Genomic DNA, 16,711 nt, shown 5'->3' with positions numbered 1-16,711 from the left:
TGGGGAGGCACCAATGAGCCATCACAGCTAGTAGACATTGGTCACCGTCCCCTTCTCCTTCTACATTGTGCTGGGCCTGGGGGTAACCCATGAAACGCGGTCCAGGACCAGTCCAGAATCCAAAGGTTCCGCTGGGAGTCAGTCCGACAGGGCCAAGGCAGGACATGAGGCAGGAAACCAGGCAAGGACAGGCACAGGATCTCAGGCAGGACCTGACATACTCCCGCAACCAGGGGCAGGGTCCCACAGCCTTTTATCTTTGTCGGGGTAGCGGCCGGTCCTGTTCCCCTGCAACTCACCACCCTGTCTCGCCCGAAGGCGAGCACTCCTCCTGCGAGGCTGAGGTCTCTCCTTCTCTCAGACCTCAGTCTCAGCAGCTCGAGAGACGTCAGTGAGTTACTAGACCCAGGGGCCGCCTCAGCCTCTCCTGACCCAACCGGTAGTGGAGCAGCTGTAAGCAATGGCCCAGCTGAAGGCAACGAGGTCATCCCCGCATCTGGAGCCAGGGCAGGCTCAGGCCCCTGACTCGGCCCAGATGGGGCTTGTTGCGGGGGAACCTGTGCAGACTGGGACTCTCCAGGATCAGGCCCCAGACTTGGTTCAGAGGATCCGGTACCCTCCACGTATTTTGGAACACAATCTGTGCTGATGAGAGTTGCCATCCAAAACCTCTGGAGGGCACCAAGAAGGGGAAAGTTACTGGGGAAACAATGCTAGTTTGGTCCACATCTTCTGCTCTGCTGTGCAACGCTGAGACGTAGGAATAGGAAAATGGACAAGTGAGGCCTGGACCAATCTCCACTGGTGACCACATCTATTGCCTCATTGATCTTCTCTTGCCTTAGTCAGTATATAGCAATGTCCCACAAGTTTGCAGACTGATGGCTGGAGACAGCCGGATGGGTTCGATGGACCTTTGGCTTGACCCAGCAGGGCAATTTTTAATGGTCCACCCCAAAGGAATTTCGCCCTTCTGTTCTTGCAGCCGAATATGACAGTTTTGAAAAGCTATTTTTATTTCACCAGACAAGAAAAGAAGATATTTCAAGGTGGCGTAACTCCTGGGGCCTCTAATTGTGAATTGATCACAGGGCTTGAATGTGTGAACTCTGCCAGCAACGGCGAATTCTTGGTCGGAGGTCTCTTGTTCTGGCTTCTTGCAAGAGCAATGACACGGAAAAGGCTCTTAAGTGAAATGCAGACTATGCCACTAATTGATTTCTGGCGTAAATCTCTTTCTCTTTCTCCCTCCACCATCCCTTGCAGGCTCCTGTCTCACCTTCAGTCTTCCCTCTGACAAATCTATTGCCAAAATAAGTATGTTCTGTCAAATTGGCTCATCTACCCACTTTGTACTGCGGGGTCCTCTTACTTTCATTTGCAGGAGGTGAGTTCCTGCAGGTGGAAATCTATTTTCCGAACTTTTACTTTCTCTCCAATCCAGTCTCAGGAACTAGCCCTGTTACAAACTTTAGTTTGCAGATGCCCCAGGTTGTGTTTTGCTTTGATCTAGGAAACTCAGGTTCTGGACAATTTAAAATAAACCCAAAATGCTGTGGGAGCACAGATAATGAAGTTGGCGCCTTGCAAACCATGGTTTGAAAACTGGGAGCTAACCATGGGTGCATGTGATCCCTCTCCAGATTCAAGTTTCTCCATCCGAAGCCTTAACGACGTCACGCTTTATGTGTACTGGCACAAGTCATAGTTAACACACAACAGGTTTCCGAATCTCTGATTTGAAAGGGGAGACCTGGATTAATGTGAGGTTATTTCCTGAATTTATTAGGCACTTAATAGCCAACCACATACAAGTTCCTTCAGAATAGCGCTGTTGAGCTTGAAAGCCTCCTCCAAGTAAGCTTATTGAGCGTTCATCCTGATTTTCTTGCACAAAGCTTGCATAGAGTCGAGGCTATGTCTGGTGTTTATTGAGCTTTCATTTGTTTGTGCGTGAGGGAGAAATTAGATATTAATGACCTGTTACGGTAAAATCTGGGTGCGAGGCTGCTCTGCTGCCCAGCTCGTCGGACTAAGTCTGCGGGTCCCTGCGGAGGAAAATGAGCTCAGCCGGAGACAGGAGCAAGCTGCAGAAGATCCAAGTTTATTGCGCAACAGGTTCAAGGCGAGATTGAACCGCGAGAAAGGGGTGACATGAACTTTTAAAACTTCCCTCCATGTCCCAGAATACAGTGCAAAATACATCACAGTTACATCATGAATACATTAAGAAGAGGTTGGGTTACACCGATTACATCATGAATACATTAAGAAGAGGTTGGGTTACACAGGATTAACATGTGGAGGAGGGAGGGGGGAATATGCAGAGCTGGAGATATGCGCAGATAAGCACATCCTGAGTACTGGTGATGAGAAGACAATGGTCCATGTATGCATAGTCTGCCACCTGGCATTGCCCGGAGGAAAGGCTTGGCAGAGTGATTTGACAGGATTAGGGTCTTCCTGAGAGTATGTGACACCTCGCTTGAGGGATTATGGAGGATAGGGGAGGTGTCATGGAGTCCTAGAGAAATTGAGCAAATTGGCACGTTGATTTTCTATGAATTTTATAGATTTTAGTCCCTTTTGACATTGACAATTGGACTCGGAAATAAATAGGTATATTGTAGCGAAGAAGAAGGTGAAGAAGACATGCCCCCCCCTTCCGTATCAGACCTCTCACAGGTGATCTGTAAAAGAATTGGCTGGATCTTTAGATCCAAAGGGCAGGGCTAAACTCACTCTCTAATCAGTGGCGTATTGGGGGTTGCTGGGGCCCAGGGCAGGCAAGCCACTGACACCACCAGAATGCCCTCCCCAGCGGAGCCAAGCAGGGCTGTGCTGCGCCAGGGCGGGGATCCCCACCGAAACTGTTGCCTCCATGGCGGCACCTGGTTTTGTCCCCTCATAATTATGCACCTGGGGCCACAGTCCCCCCTCCGCTGCCGCCCCACGCTACACCACTGTCTCTAGCGAAAGAGAGAGCCCCCCAGTAGAGTTTTAAGGTCACAAAAGCAAGCAGCAGTATAGCGTGGGGATTTGGGCTGTTAGAACTTTTAAATCCAGGCATCCCCCCCCACCCCAGCTATGCACAATCGAAATAATTAAATTCTGTTCAAACCCAGAAGTGGCAGAAGAGTCCTTGCGGCTCACATTTGAATTCTTTAAGGCCTCTTGGGTGGATGGCATCTGGACCCAGCAATCTGTCAAGTTTTTATTTCATCTCCCAAGCCTAGAACTTGACAGTGCCGGATTTACATATAAGCTAAACAAGCCATAGCTTAGGGCCCCACTCTCTTGGCCCCCCCCAAAAAAAATTAAAGGAAAAAACACACTTGGATGTACACTGATAAAATACATATTTTGTTATAGTGGTACCTCGGGTTAAGTACTTAATTTGTTCCGGAGGTCCGTTCTTAACCTGAAACTGTTCTTAACCTGAAGCACCACTTTAGCTAATGGGGCCTCCTGCTGCCGCCGCACCGCCAGAACCCGATTTCTGTTCTTAACCTGAAGCAAAGTTCTTAACCTGAAGCACTATTTCTGGGTTAGCGGAGTCTGTAACCTGAAGCATATGTAACCCGAGATACCACTGTATGTGCAAATGGCTTTAGATACCTATTAGGTCCATAAATTACCATATAGCATATATTCAACACATAAAACAGTGACAATTTGTTGTTGACAAAGGACAGCTGGACATATAAAGGGCCCCATTACCTTCAGTAGCTTAGGGCCTCGTCAAACCTAAATCCGGCCCTGGAACGTGACCTCGTACCAACGCTATTTGCCTCACTCTGTTTTCCCCTGGACCCCAGGGTGGGTTGCAGCAATAAAGCGCACAACAATCAATAGCCCCAAATTAAAATAAATTGGACAATAGCACCATTAGAGGTGCAATTCAGTGCAGCTATGGATTAAAGATGCAATATACTCATGAGTATTCGCATTGACTCTGGCCAGTTTTAATGGCTCCATCTGGGCAGTGTTAGAGAACAACTATCAAGATGATTTGCAAACTTCCTTATGCGTCCAGCGCTCACCTGAAATGGCATCTGGTTTCCGGATGTGAACTATTTGAGCACCCCCACGCATGCCTTTGCTCTGGTCAGCCCCTGCTCTAATCAACCACCCCATTTCAGAAGACCCTGTTTTTCATCAAATGTCCTGTTTGCCCCTAAATCCAGGTGGACGTTACACAAAGCACCTGGCTGACTACTAATAAACGGCCCTGCTGTGTCTCAGTGCTGCGAGAAAATGTCAAGGCATCAAGTCCATCCTTCACATTACAGCAGGAAAAGGGGGCACTAAAATATTCCCAAGCATACCTTGCAGACGTGCAAGAATTAAAGAGAGACTCATTGCCCTGATTTAATTTAAAACATCAGTGCATTCTTCAGATGTACAGGGCTTATCTGACATCTACCAACCAAAGCCATTTGTAACCATTATAAATATAACTGGGATAGGATGAGCGGGGTTTGGGGGGAGACAACAAAGGACATCTGTAAGGTTGGTTTTGTTTTTTTTAATGAATAGAAGAAAAGAACTCCATAATTCACTGCTCGATCATTCATTGCATTATATTTCATGCCATTTAACTAGGCAGATCTAAAAGGCTGGGATTGAAATGGAGACTTTGTGGAGTTGTCTGTTCCATCCCCCGTTTTCCCCCCCAGTTTGTAACCATGCTGCTATGTAAACTGCATGTTGCATTAATTAGATGTTGTTATCGCTGCTAACCATTTCTTGGTTCCTATCATGTGCTCCACAGCTTCAAATCTGACTGACTTCCAAGTTATCAATGTTTAGGATTAGGGATAAAGACTTTGGGTAGTATTTAACTTTTACTCAAGGTAGGTCCATAGAAAATAATGATCAGGACTAAGTTAGGTTGATTAATTTCAGTGGGTCTACTCTGAGTCAAAGTGAGTCAAATTCCACCTTGCATTCTGATTTTACAGTAGCCATATTGGAACAAAGCCGGCAACATGAAACTGCTGAATTGCACATCCATCAAGAGCTTCAGTGCTATCACTTCTGAACAAACAGGATCAGGTTTTTTTTTTCCCAGTCAGGACTCACCAAAACTCGGTCCTGGCACCTCTCACGAAAGTGCCATTGCCGTTATAAGAGAACAAGGGAGGCATTCATGGCAAAAAATAGCACTGATCAGAACTAATGGTGTTGCTTTTTTATTACACTACATGTTTAATTAGCTTACCAATGCCAAGATGTCTGTGGTATCAAGCATAAGTGTGTCTGTGTGAATAGCTATTGTCCGTGCATTTCTGCATTTAATTTCCTTCTGGCCTCCCTGTTTACAAACCACCCCACTCCTTGCTGCCCCTACCATATGTATATACTGTATACCTCAGGAGAACACTTCAAGCATCTGATTAACTGGATTGTAATATAGAAAGCTAATGCAAGGTTGTATCCTTAGGCAAGTATGCCTGATATCAGATCCTCAAAGTATCCTTTTACTTTCCAGGGACAGTCCTGGATTTACAGAAGCTGTCCTGGTTTCTGATTTCGTCTCGGAATGTCCTGCTTTTCCTTAGGATGTCCCTATTTTAATCGGAGAAATTTTGGTGGGTATGGAGCTATGCGACCCCTGAGCCAAGGAGATAAATAACTATACAACCTTCAGAAGACATCTGAAGGCAGCCCTGTATAAGAAAGTTTTTAAATGTCAGCTGGGTGGGGTATAAATAAATAAGAAAACTATTATTATGGAATAGGATGCCCCTATTTTCAGATAAATGTTGGACAGTATGTGATATTGTAGGCCAGGGCTGCCAACTTTTGAAGGTGTCCCTTTGGGTGTTCGTCTAACAGCACTTAAAAACCTGCTAATGCACTTATTATACTTTGTTTGCAAAAGAGCAAAAGGAAACAATCTCAACCACCAACATTAAGGTGCGGGGAATTTATTTAGTGAACAGCATTAAATGAGCAATAAAACTACATTCATAAAACACTTTCATTCTACATTATACTCCTGCAGGAGCATCTCCACCACTGTCATCCAGCCTGGACTCTGAGGTCCAGCTCCGAGGGCCTTCTGGCAGAAGCGAGATTACAGAGAATCAGGCAGAGGACCTTCTTGGTGGTGGCACCCGCTCCCTTCAGATGTCAAGGAGATAAAGAACTACACAACTTTTAGAAGACATCTGAAGACAGCCCTGAACAGGGAAGTTTGTAGTGTTTTATTGTGTTTCTGTATATGCTGGAAGCCCCCTAGAGCAGGTGGCAACCCAGTGAGATGGGTGGGGTGCAAGTAATGAAAGTTGTTGCTGCTATTATTATTATTATATTATATAGGTGCCTCTTTTAGGGAAGATTTTAATGTTTGATGCATTACTGTATTTCAATATTTTGTTGGAAGCCGCCCAGAGTGGCTGGGGAAGCCCAGCCAGATGGGCAGGGTATAAATAATAAATTATTATTATTATTATTATTATTATTATTATTATTATTATATTCAACCAGGCATTTTAAATGTGATTGTGTGAAGCCAGGAGGGGGGTTATCAGTCTGTTTCTGTTTTTATTATGCATTTTGTGTTCTCATTTTGTAATTTTACATGAACTGCCCTGTAATCGTCAGGTGAAGGACTGTACAGTGTACATCAATAGGACTGTAATATATATCAATAGGACTGCAATAAATCAACCAATAGTAAGAAAAGAAAAGGGACAAAGCTTCCCAACGCAGCCCTAAGCGCGCCTGCCTTCTCCTCTGAATCAACAGGACTGAGGAGAAGAAGCGGGCGGGAAGCCACTTTGGTTCATTCTCGCGAGATTTCCCAGCTCTCGCGTGGCGCGGCGGCTTCTCGGCCCGCTCTCGCCAAGCTCGCGAAATCTCGCGAGGCGTCGGCCGGGTCCTAAGCAGCCGCGTCGCCGCTGTCGTCAAGCGGGCCATGGGGAGCGGGGCGGTGGCGGCGGCGGCGGGCGCCTGGGCCGGCGAGGGGCCCCCTTGAGCCCCGGCGAGTCCAGCCCGCGTCCTTGGCGAGATGGAGGCGAAGCGGAAAGAGCCGCGGAAGGCGCTGAGGATCAAAGTGATCTCCATGGGCAACGCGGAGGTGGGCAAGGTAAGAGCGGGGAGGAAGGCGCCTTATTGGCTGGCGGGACGGGGAGTGACAAGGCGCGCAACCAGTCAGTCGCCCCCCCCGGGCCGTTTTGACCCTTATGGCAGTTGGGCATTAGCGTGGGATGGGGCGCTGATTCTTTGGCCCTCCATCTTTCCCAACATCAGGGTCTTTTCCAGGGAGTCTTCTCTCCTCATGAGGTGGCCAAAGTCTTGGAGCCTCAGCTTCAGGATCTGTCCTTCCAGTGAGCACTCAGGGCTGATTTCCTTCAGAATGGAGAGGTTTGATCTTCTTGCAGTCCATGGGACTCTCAAGAGTCTCCAGCACCAGAATTCAAAAGCATCCATTCTTTGGCGATCAGCCTTCTTTATGGTCCAGCTCTCACTTCCATACATCACTACTGGGAAAACCATAGCTTTAACTATACGGACCTTTGTTGGCAAGGTGATGTCTCTGCTTTTTAAGATGCTGTCTAGGTTTGTCCAGCCGCCCTTAACAAACTGCAAACTCATGCCATTTTAATTTCGTCTTTTAATTTCGTGACTGCTGTCACCATCTGCAGTGATCATGGAGCCCAAGAAAGTAAAATCTCTCACTGCCTCCATTTCTTTCCCTTCTATTTGCCAGGAGTTGATGGGACCAGTGGCCATGATCTCCGTTTTTTTGATGTTGAGCTTCAGACCATATTTTGTGCTTTCCTTTTTACCCTCATTAAAAGGTTCTTTAATTCCTCCTCACTTTCTGCCATCAAGGTTGTTGTTGTTGTTGTTGTTATTGTTGTTGTTGTTGTGTGTACACACACACACACACATGCAAATATAACTCAAATATACACATAAATATATATATATGCTAATGTTTATATGCTGACTTTCCTCCGAGGGACTCAATTTAGGCAGCATAACGTGGTTCTGATTACCGCCCACGCTCACAACAACCCTGCGAGGTAGACTAGGTGAGAGGGGCGTGTGGAGGACCCGTTTCCCGCTTTGCTTTTTGTGTCGGACTCTCACCGTTTTATCCAACCAGGACACACACACATCATTATCTTTTCTCATTTCATTTGAAAATAATTACAGGGCCACCCATTCCTCTTTGAGTTGGTTTTAGTTGAGTGCCGCTGGGGAATGGAATCCATTGGATTTCATCCACAAACAGTAGAAATATAATAGGTCACCCATTTCCCCTCTACAAACACTGACATTTAACGAGTTTGGGAAGTTTTGCTTCCATTGTTGTTGTTGATAATGATAATTTCAGGGGCAGACCCCTGTTTCTTGTTTTTGTTTTGCCTATTAAGTTAATACAGAGTGATTGCAGCATGTTTAAACAGTAATACAGTAACTTGGGAACTTATCCTCTCAGTTTTTTTGGAAAATGTAAATTGTAGGTGTTTTAAAATAGAAAACATATATTCTAAACCAGTCATATCATGACTTATTATAGCAAGATATGCTTGACTTTTTGCCTGCTCGTATAGCCTCTTTGCTCCTTCCTTTTACTGCAATTCATAACCAAATTAGGATGCTTATAATTAGCCACAGTTTACTGGTTCAGATGAAATAGGAAACTATGGTTAATTAGAAGCTTCCTGGTTTAATCAAACTGAAGTGTGGTTGTTTCAACTGCCCTTTTGCTTTTTAAATTGAAAACAAAATTTAAAATAGCTTATGTTGAATCAAATTTGCCAGTCATGCACATACACATACAGATAATGTGTTTTAAAAAGACGTGCTTTGCACTTAACCTGGCGAAATACGGAATACAGTGGGTTGAATAGACAGCTCGGCCAATTGCGTAACAATCTCCATTCTTTTGCATTTCAGAGCTGCATTATAAAGCGATACTGTGAGAAGAGGTTTGTGCCCAAGTACCTGGCAACAATTGGCATCGATTATGGTGTCACCAAGTGAGTAGCCTGCTTTCACAATAGAGAACACTTGACACAGCAGATCCTGAAACTAAGAACCAAGGCATTGTGTGTGTGAAACAGAAAGGTGGGAAATCATGCTTTGATTTTTCACTTACTTCAATCATTCAACATTTTGTTGCTATGATATTAATGGAAATTGCTACTGGGAAACTACAGGTGTATGTGGGCATCTCGTTGTGTGTTATATTTTGCATGCAAGTGGGGCACATCCCAGTGGAGCAGATTTTACATCTCTGATCAATCCCTTATTAGCTAGTAAAATCCTCATTGAAAGGAGAGTACAGGTGGCAAGCATTTTGCACGGGGGTTCCATTCCTGCTCCCTGGACATGTTGACAGAGTGCACGTATCTCCTAGTATTTTTATCTCCTAGTATTTTTATTAGCCATAATAGCACTCGTTACAGCCAACACCCTGCCTCGTTATATTCCGCCCCCATTCTGCCCTCTTCTTGGTTATATTCCTGCCTCGTTATATTCCGCCCCCATTCTGCCCTCTTCTTGGTCCTAAAGGACCTGTGCGTCGGTGACTGCACGTCAATTGGGTGTGCCTAAAATGGTCATCGGGATGTGGGTGGCGCTCTGGGATGTGGGTGGCGCTGTGGGGGATGTGGGTGGCGCTGTGGGGGATGTGGGTGGCGCTGTGGGTTAAACCACAGAGCCTAGGACTTGCTGATCAGAAGGTTGGCGGTTTGAATCCCCGTGACGGGGTGAGCTCCCCTTTTTCAGTCCCTGCTCCTGCCAGTTCGGAAGCACGTCAAAGTGCAAGTAGATAAATAGGTACCGCTTCGGAGGGAAGGTAAACGGCGTTTCCGTGCGCTGCTCTGGTTTGCCAGAAGCGGCTTAGTCATGCTGGCCACATGACCCGGAAGCTGTACACCGGCTTCCTCTGCCAATAAAGCGAGATGAGCGCCGCAACCCCAGAGTCGGCCATGAGTGGACCTAATGGTCAGGGGTCCCTTTACCTTAAAATGGTCATCACTTGTATGTAATCTGGATGCCTGTGGGTCACCCTTCACTGGTCATTTATCCAGTTACAATTTTTCTTTGCAGATTAGCCCAGCAGCGTTTTACTGAGCCCTAAATGATCACACCAAAATTCATCTGTGCTCAACAGTCGCGTTGCGATGCTTGCCTAATACCCGTGTTGTAGAAAAGTTGAACTTGGTCTGGGAAAGAAGGGTCTCTGGAGTGTGTGCACTTGCCCCTTATGGCTGTGTTCCTCTTTATTTCAGAGTGCAGGTTCGGGATCGGGAAATCAAAGTGAATATTTTTGACATGGCTGGACACCCCTTCTTCTATGAGGTAAGCGAGGTGGCAGCTTTCTGGCCATTAGTTTAGGACATAAATCCGTAGACTTCTGGTCCTGGCAAGCTAAATTGCTCCATGGTGAAAAATGTGACCCAATTCATACCCTCACATGAGCTGGAGGGCTTTGACTAATTTGCATTTAACATTTATAGATTGTCTGGGCATTTTGGCTTACAGTCATTGTAACTGTAGGATATTTATTTTAAGTCTTAGTAACTATATGAGAGCTGAAAAGTAACAAATTTGTACATAGCCATAATGGCCTGTCCTGGTGCAGTTAATCTGCTAAGATTGCTGGTCAGTCCAACAGCAGCTCTTTTCTGCCTGCACAGATGATGTCAGATCAATTGAAAAGTGGCACACATGTAAAGGGAAACTGATCCAGAGATTCCAAGCCATTCTCTTTCCATTCTCTTTCTTTTCCCTCTTGCTCCAAAATATCCATTTGTTTGTTTGTTTGTTTCTGTGCTCTGTTAGGTACGCAATGAGTTTTACAAGGACACGCAGGGCGTAATCCTGGTGTATGATGTTGGGCTGAAGGAGTCATTTGATGCCCTCGACTCGTGGCTCGCAGAGATGAAGCAGGAACTTGGACCACACGGAAACATGGAGAATATTGTCTTTGTAGTTTGTGCCAACAAGGTAACCATTCCCAAGAGGAGGCTAAGGTGTAGAAAATCTTGTTTGTAATCACAAATCAAAGAACAGTATGTAGTTTGAAGATTTTACCAGTGTGTGAATTACTGGATATTAAAAAGGTTAGGTAAAGTCATGGAGGCTAGGTCAGTAGCTGTGAGCCAGGATCATGCTTCCTCCCACCTACTTGTGTTTCAGGTTGATTGTACCAAGCACCGTTCCGTGGACGAAAGTGAGGGGCGGCTGTGGGCAGAGAGCAGAGGTTTCCTTTATTTTGAGACTTCTGCTCAGACTGGAGAAGGAATCAACGAGATGTTCCAGGTAAAACCAACTACGTCAAACCGAGAAGCCCTCATCCAGCCCTTTTCCTTGGCTGCCAATTGTCTGCGCTCTGTAAGGTTTCCAATAAATGCAACAAATGAAATAAATATCATTTTGTAAAAGCATTATATCAAGAGAGTTACCCTTGAAGGTGAAGTTGTATGCCACAAACAATTTGTTTGGCTTATTCCTGCCTTGCAGGGGGTTGGGCTAAATGACCCTCAGGGTCCCTTCCAGCTCTACATTTCTTTGAGTCTGATCACAATGCACCTGCTGAGCACATCACCACTTTTTAATTTTTAGAGCTGCTTCTGCAATTTTCCTTCTCTGGGGATTCACACTCACTTTCCTTCTCTCAAATATATTTTCCCTGTCCCATGTCAAAATGCAGGGAATGACTTAATTGCTTGAATTCCATTTTGTTGCCATCTGTTTTCAATGACTTTCAAATGAGCAGCCCTTCGCTTTTAAATAAGTAAAACAATAGGAGCTAGTAGTACAAGAGACTGGCCCTGCTGACTGCGGGAGGCCTTGTGGAGTTGGGGTCAAGAGAGACAAGGAACAGTGGTCTGGCAGATTATAGGTGAAGACAACCCCTTTTGACTGTGGGGTGGCTAAGTGGCCATTGATGTGAGGGAACTGAAAACCCCAAAGAATGGTCTGAAGGTCACTGCAACTCCCAGAGAGCCATGCAGTGGCTGTTCTGACACCTTCAGATGAAAAAGGAACTGGCTGAGGAAGAGGCAGCAGCAGAGATGAGAGGGTGGCGGGTGGTAGGTTTAAGAGTCTTGGTCTTCCCCACAAAATCTATAGCTATTCTCCCTTTTTCAGATTTCTCAATATGAGGTAGCAGAAGGAACTGAGGTATGGTCCCATTAATGAAATAGGGATTGTCAAGCTACGGGCACATACAAAACTTTGCTACCTGTTCCTTCTGTGTGCTTGTAGACTTTCTACTCTGCCATCGTTGATTTGTGCGACAATGGGGGAAAGCGGCCCATGGCCAGCATGAGCGTCAGTTTCACCAAGGAGCAAGCGGACAGCATCCGAAGAATCCGCAGCAGCAAGGACAGCTGGGACATGCTGGGTGTCAAGCCAGGGGCCACCAGGTAATGGAGGCAATCCCTGCTGGTGTAATAATAATCAATTTTATTTATACCCCACCCTCCCCAGCCAAGACCGGGCTCAGGGCGGCTAACACCAGATATAAAAACAATTAAAATACAACTTAAAAACAAGGTTAAAATACAACATTAAGATGCAGCCTCATTTCAGTAGAAACTCAAATCAAAAACTTTTTAGGGATGAAAACGTCAAATCTTCATCCAGACTTTTCCTACGTGGGCCAGAAAAAAGCCAGGGAAGTCCCCAAATAGGAGTTCCATCACAGAAGGAGAAAGGAAAAAAGAAAGAGGGGGAGGGGATCAAGTTGATTTCAAGCGAAAGGCCAGGCGGAACAACTCTGTCTTACAGGCCCTGCGGAAAGAAATCAGATCCTGCAGGGCCCTGGTCTCATGAGGCAGAGCATTCCACCAGGCCGGAGCCAGTGTTGAAAAGGCCCTGGCTCCGGTTGAAGCTAATCTAACTTCCTTAGGGCCCAGGACCTCTAGGGTGTTGCTATTTATGGACCTTAAGGTCCTCCACGGGGCATACTGGGAGAGGTGGTCCCGTAGGTATGAGGGTCCTAGGCCGTGAAGGGCTTTAAAGGTCAAGACCAGCACCTTAAATCTGCCCCTGTACTCCACCGGGAGCCAGTGCAGCTGGAAAAGCACTGGGTGAATATGCACCCATGGCAGGGACCCCGTGAGGAGCCTTGCTGCAGCATTCTGCACCCGCTGGAATTTCTGTAGAAGCCAGCAAGGGAGAATTTGGAAGACAGAGAATGGGAAGGGGCCCTTGGGCGAAGCTATAACTTTGGGAGCTTATTACGCTTGTGCTTGTGGTGGCCACTCTTAATGAATGCCTGTCTTGCCCTCCAGGGATGAGGTGAACAAGGCCTACCGGAAGCTGGCGGTGCTTCTCCACCCGGATAAGTGCATGGCTCCTGGCAGCGAGGACGCCTTCAAAGCTGTGGTCAATGCACGGACTGCCTTGCTTAAAAACATCAAGTGAGAAAGGGAGGAAGCAGCTTCTCCCAAGGACAGCTGATCCCTTTTGAGAGGGCTGCCCTTCTCCAGTCCAAATGAGAGACCTCAAGCGTTGCTTTTGAGCAAGGATGGTGGGAGCAAGAACCAGAGGGAACCACTACAGACAGTTTCCCTTCATGCACCTCAACCATCCAGAACTGTCTCCTGCACTGTTGCAACCAGCTCGTCCATCTGTGGTGGATTGCCAAATCCATCTGAATGCATCCGTAGCTGTACTTTCCTCTGCAGGGAAGCTGGCTTTTGATTGAGTTGACTCTGAAAAATATTTATTCTTTGTTTAAAGAGCTGCTCCTCTGTACTTTGTGATCCCAAACTTGGTGCTTTTAAGTCCAGCCTTTTCTCCTCCTCACCCTATGCCTGGCAATGTGTCCTGTTCCTTTCGAATGGTCCTCAGTAAGTGAGCTGTGGTTCCCTGCCCTCCCTTGCCCATGGTCATAGCTGTATAAGGTGGTCACCTCACATAGCATCTAGCCACTCAGACCAGAGCACAGGGAGGAGTGGCTTAGGAGGTGGGCTGCCCCATCCATGCTATCTAGAACACCTCAAAAACATAACTGGAAGTGGAGGAGCAAAGAGGATGGAGATAGGATCATCCCCTTTTGCTCATGGCCTCTGTTCATTTCCCTTCTTCCAGTCTCCTAAGGCAATGGGTTTGTCTGGCAGGGAAGATTAACTGGAAAATGTGCTTGTGAGGGACAGGGGATAGCAGGATTCACTCTGAGGCTCTGTGGTTTCCATCTTTTGCATCCCTTTGCCTGACTACTCATAAAGTGACATTTGCACCTACAGGTGCCGCACGAGGCCACTTTTCAGAAAATTATCTAGGCAGCACCGAAATGTTCCAACTGGGAAAGACTCTGAGATTATCTCTCTACAGCCCTGCTTCCTGGAGTGTCAACCATGGGAAAAGGAAGCATTCTCACGGATTACCTTTGGGTCAGAGTTGGAGATGAGCGAGAACTGCAGGACTGTACCGCTTGGCATTTCTCGCCTGCCTTCAGTGCAAACTGTTTAGCTTTTGATCAGATAATGGAGGGAGAGATTTGCACACACACACCCCCAGCCAAAAATGATTCCCTCCCCTGCAATGTTTGTATAGATATATATTGATTCACATGTGCACTTTAAGTCTTGGGCAATGGTTTTCAGCTTGCAGACTTGTATGAACCCCACTGTAGTTTCTTCCCCTCCAATTGCCCGTGAAGCTCAGTCTTAACAACCATTGTAAATGCCTTGTGATATAAATTCCCTGTGAACTGAAGGTTTTGCTGTATACCCTTGCGATTGCACTTTCCTGCCTTTGTTTTCTGCCCACGGTGTTGCGTGACTGAGATCTGCCTTCATTCCCCCTGCCATTTTGTTCTCCTGTTGAGCTTTTGACCTTGTGAACTCCCATCTCCAGGGCAGGCTTTTCTACATGTGGAAGGTACTGCAAGCCCTCAGCAGTTGGTGTGGTCCCCAACAAAGATGGCTGTGCAAGCCAGAGCAGGCTTGGCACCACAGGAAGCCGCCTTGTACTCCGACCGTCGGCCCAGCCAGCTCAGTGTTGGCCACATTCAGTAGCAGCTGCTCTCCAGGGTTTCAGACAAGGGGCATTCCCTTCACTACCTAGAAATGCCACGGATTGAACCTGTGATCATTCAGCATGCCAAGCAAGTGTTCTGCCACGAGCTATGTCACTTTCCCTCATCAGTCTGCTGTAAGTGCAGGGCTGCCCCACAGAAAAAGGGTACCTTTGTAGATCTATACAAAGATCTATATCGTTTATTTCTACTTCAGGTCTGGCTATTGGGGCAGCCCAGCAGGCATGAAACTAAACCAGGGTGGAGGTGGGGGAAATCCAACGTAATCTTTCCTAATGTGAATTATATTTATCTTTTTTCTCCTTTCTAAGGCATTTTTTTTTACCCCTTTGGTTTCATTCTTGCATCATCATCCCCCCCCCCTTCATTTTGGGTGCAGAGCCTTTACGTGTTCGTTTAACAAGGCTATTGAAGCTGCAAGCAGCTGTCCCATCACAAGGAAAGGCTTTGTCGGGAGGTCTTGCTCTGTAACGAAACTGTTCTGCTAAGGTGGCAAAATCCCATCCCATCAGAACCAGAGTGCAACATGAAGAGATCAGAGCACCCAATAATGCCACTGTGATTTATCCGGGTCAGATCCTGCCCCTGAGAATGGGCAGCAGCTTCCTGTACTTTTGATGTGATGCTGGCATGCTAAGCGGGGCATATGGGAGGTACCCTGTTTGCTAGTGAAGGCATTATTTATGGGGTGCTTGTATGGTTCAACTTTGCATGATCTCTGTTGAATCCTCACTTGCGCAGCCTCTTTGGATGAGCAGGGAAATAGAATAAGCCTGGGACATGGAGCAAATGTGTGCTCCCTCTTTGCATCTGCCCGAGAACCTTCCAGCGATCATGACCTTGTGACCGATTTCTCTGTAAAATTCCCTCCCAGTGCAGGCTTTTCTTCTGAAAGTGGAAAAAGGTAAATGCAGGGTGACTTTAACTCCAAGCCATAAAGGCAGGGATCCCTTTCAAAGCATTTCCTGTTTTTCAGAAACAGTTCCTACTCTCCACCCACCCCATTCTCAGCCTGCCTTGTGTGATAAACGGATTTGAATGCACTGTATTTATTTGGTATTTACTTACACTCAGCCTCTCTCACCATACATCCTAAGGTGTGGATCAGCTTACTGTGAGCTGACTGAAGATGTTGGAACGCCAGACACCTGCATGTTCTTGCATAGGAAACGTTTCTTCTTTTGAAGTTTATGTATTATTTTTTTACAAAATTAAATTGGATTTAAAACACACTTGATGCTTTTGTTATCGAACATGTACATTACTGCCTTTTTGAGACCCTTGTATGATGGAAGAGGTACAAAAGCAGCTTGATTGGGGTTTGGCGAAGTGCTGTTGAGCCAGTTCAGTTTGGTAAATTGGTCTGGTTGGATTTAGACATTTGCAGATTCAACCCCTACCTCAGCCCTAATTCATGAGTGGCTCTCTTGCTGGGCACGACAGTCCCAGAGCTTTATTCATGTGACTCTCTGTTACCTGTGAGTGCTGCCCCCATTTTACTTGTACTGAGTTTCAGTTAGTAAGGCCCGAGGATATGGACGCTTGCACACTGGACCCTTGCCCCTCTTAGCTGATAAAAACTAGCAGGAAGGAGACAGCTGGCTGGGCCAGGGAGGTGATTAATGCCTCCTTGCGAGAGGGGTGGTCCCTGACTGCTTGAGAGAGGCAGTGGTAAGACCACTCTTAAGA

General features: G+C 46.5%; 1 protein-coding gene across 2 annotated transcripts; it reads left to right on the top strand.

The window, feature by feature from the left end:
* Window positions 1–6,880: 6,880 nt before the first annotated feature.
* On the top strand, window positions 6,881–16,254 carry DNAJC27 (DnaJ heat shock protein family (Hsp40) member C27). Of its 2 annotated transcripts, XM_028725215.2 has the most exons (7): window positions 6,884–7,096; window positions 8,920–9,002; window positions 10,260–10,329; window positions 10,813–10,977; window positions 11,170–11,292; window positions 12,241–12,401; window positions 13,272–16,254. In XM_028725215.2, the coding sequence occupies exons 1-7, from the start codon at window positions 7,019–7,021 to the stop codon at window positions 13,402–13,404; spliced, it is 813 nt and encodes a 270-aa protein (XP_028581048.2). In that variant the 5' UTR covers window positions 6,884–7,018; the 3' UTR covers window positions 13,405–16,254. The 2 variants fall into 2 exon arrangements, with proteins under 2 accessions (XP_028581049.2, XP_028581048.2); XM_028725216.2 differs by lacking the exons at window positions 12,241–12,401; window positions 13,272–16,254 and adding an exon at window positions 12,124–12,220 and having other exon boundaries at window positions 6,881–7,096.
* Window positions 16,255–16,711: the final 457 nt, after the last annotated feature.

This window comes from Podarcis muralis, chromosome 3 (genome assembly GCF_964188315.1).
Source record: "Podarcis muralis chromosome 3, rPodMur119.hap1.1, whole genome shotgun sequence".
Classification (NCBI taxonomy): Eukaryota; Metazoa; Chordata; class Lepidosauria; order Squamata; family Lacertidae; genus Podarcis; species Podarcis muralis.
This window is presented reverse-complemented; position numbering and strand designations above follow the sequence as displayed.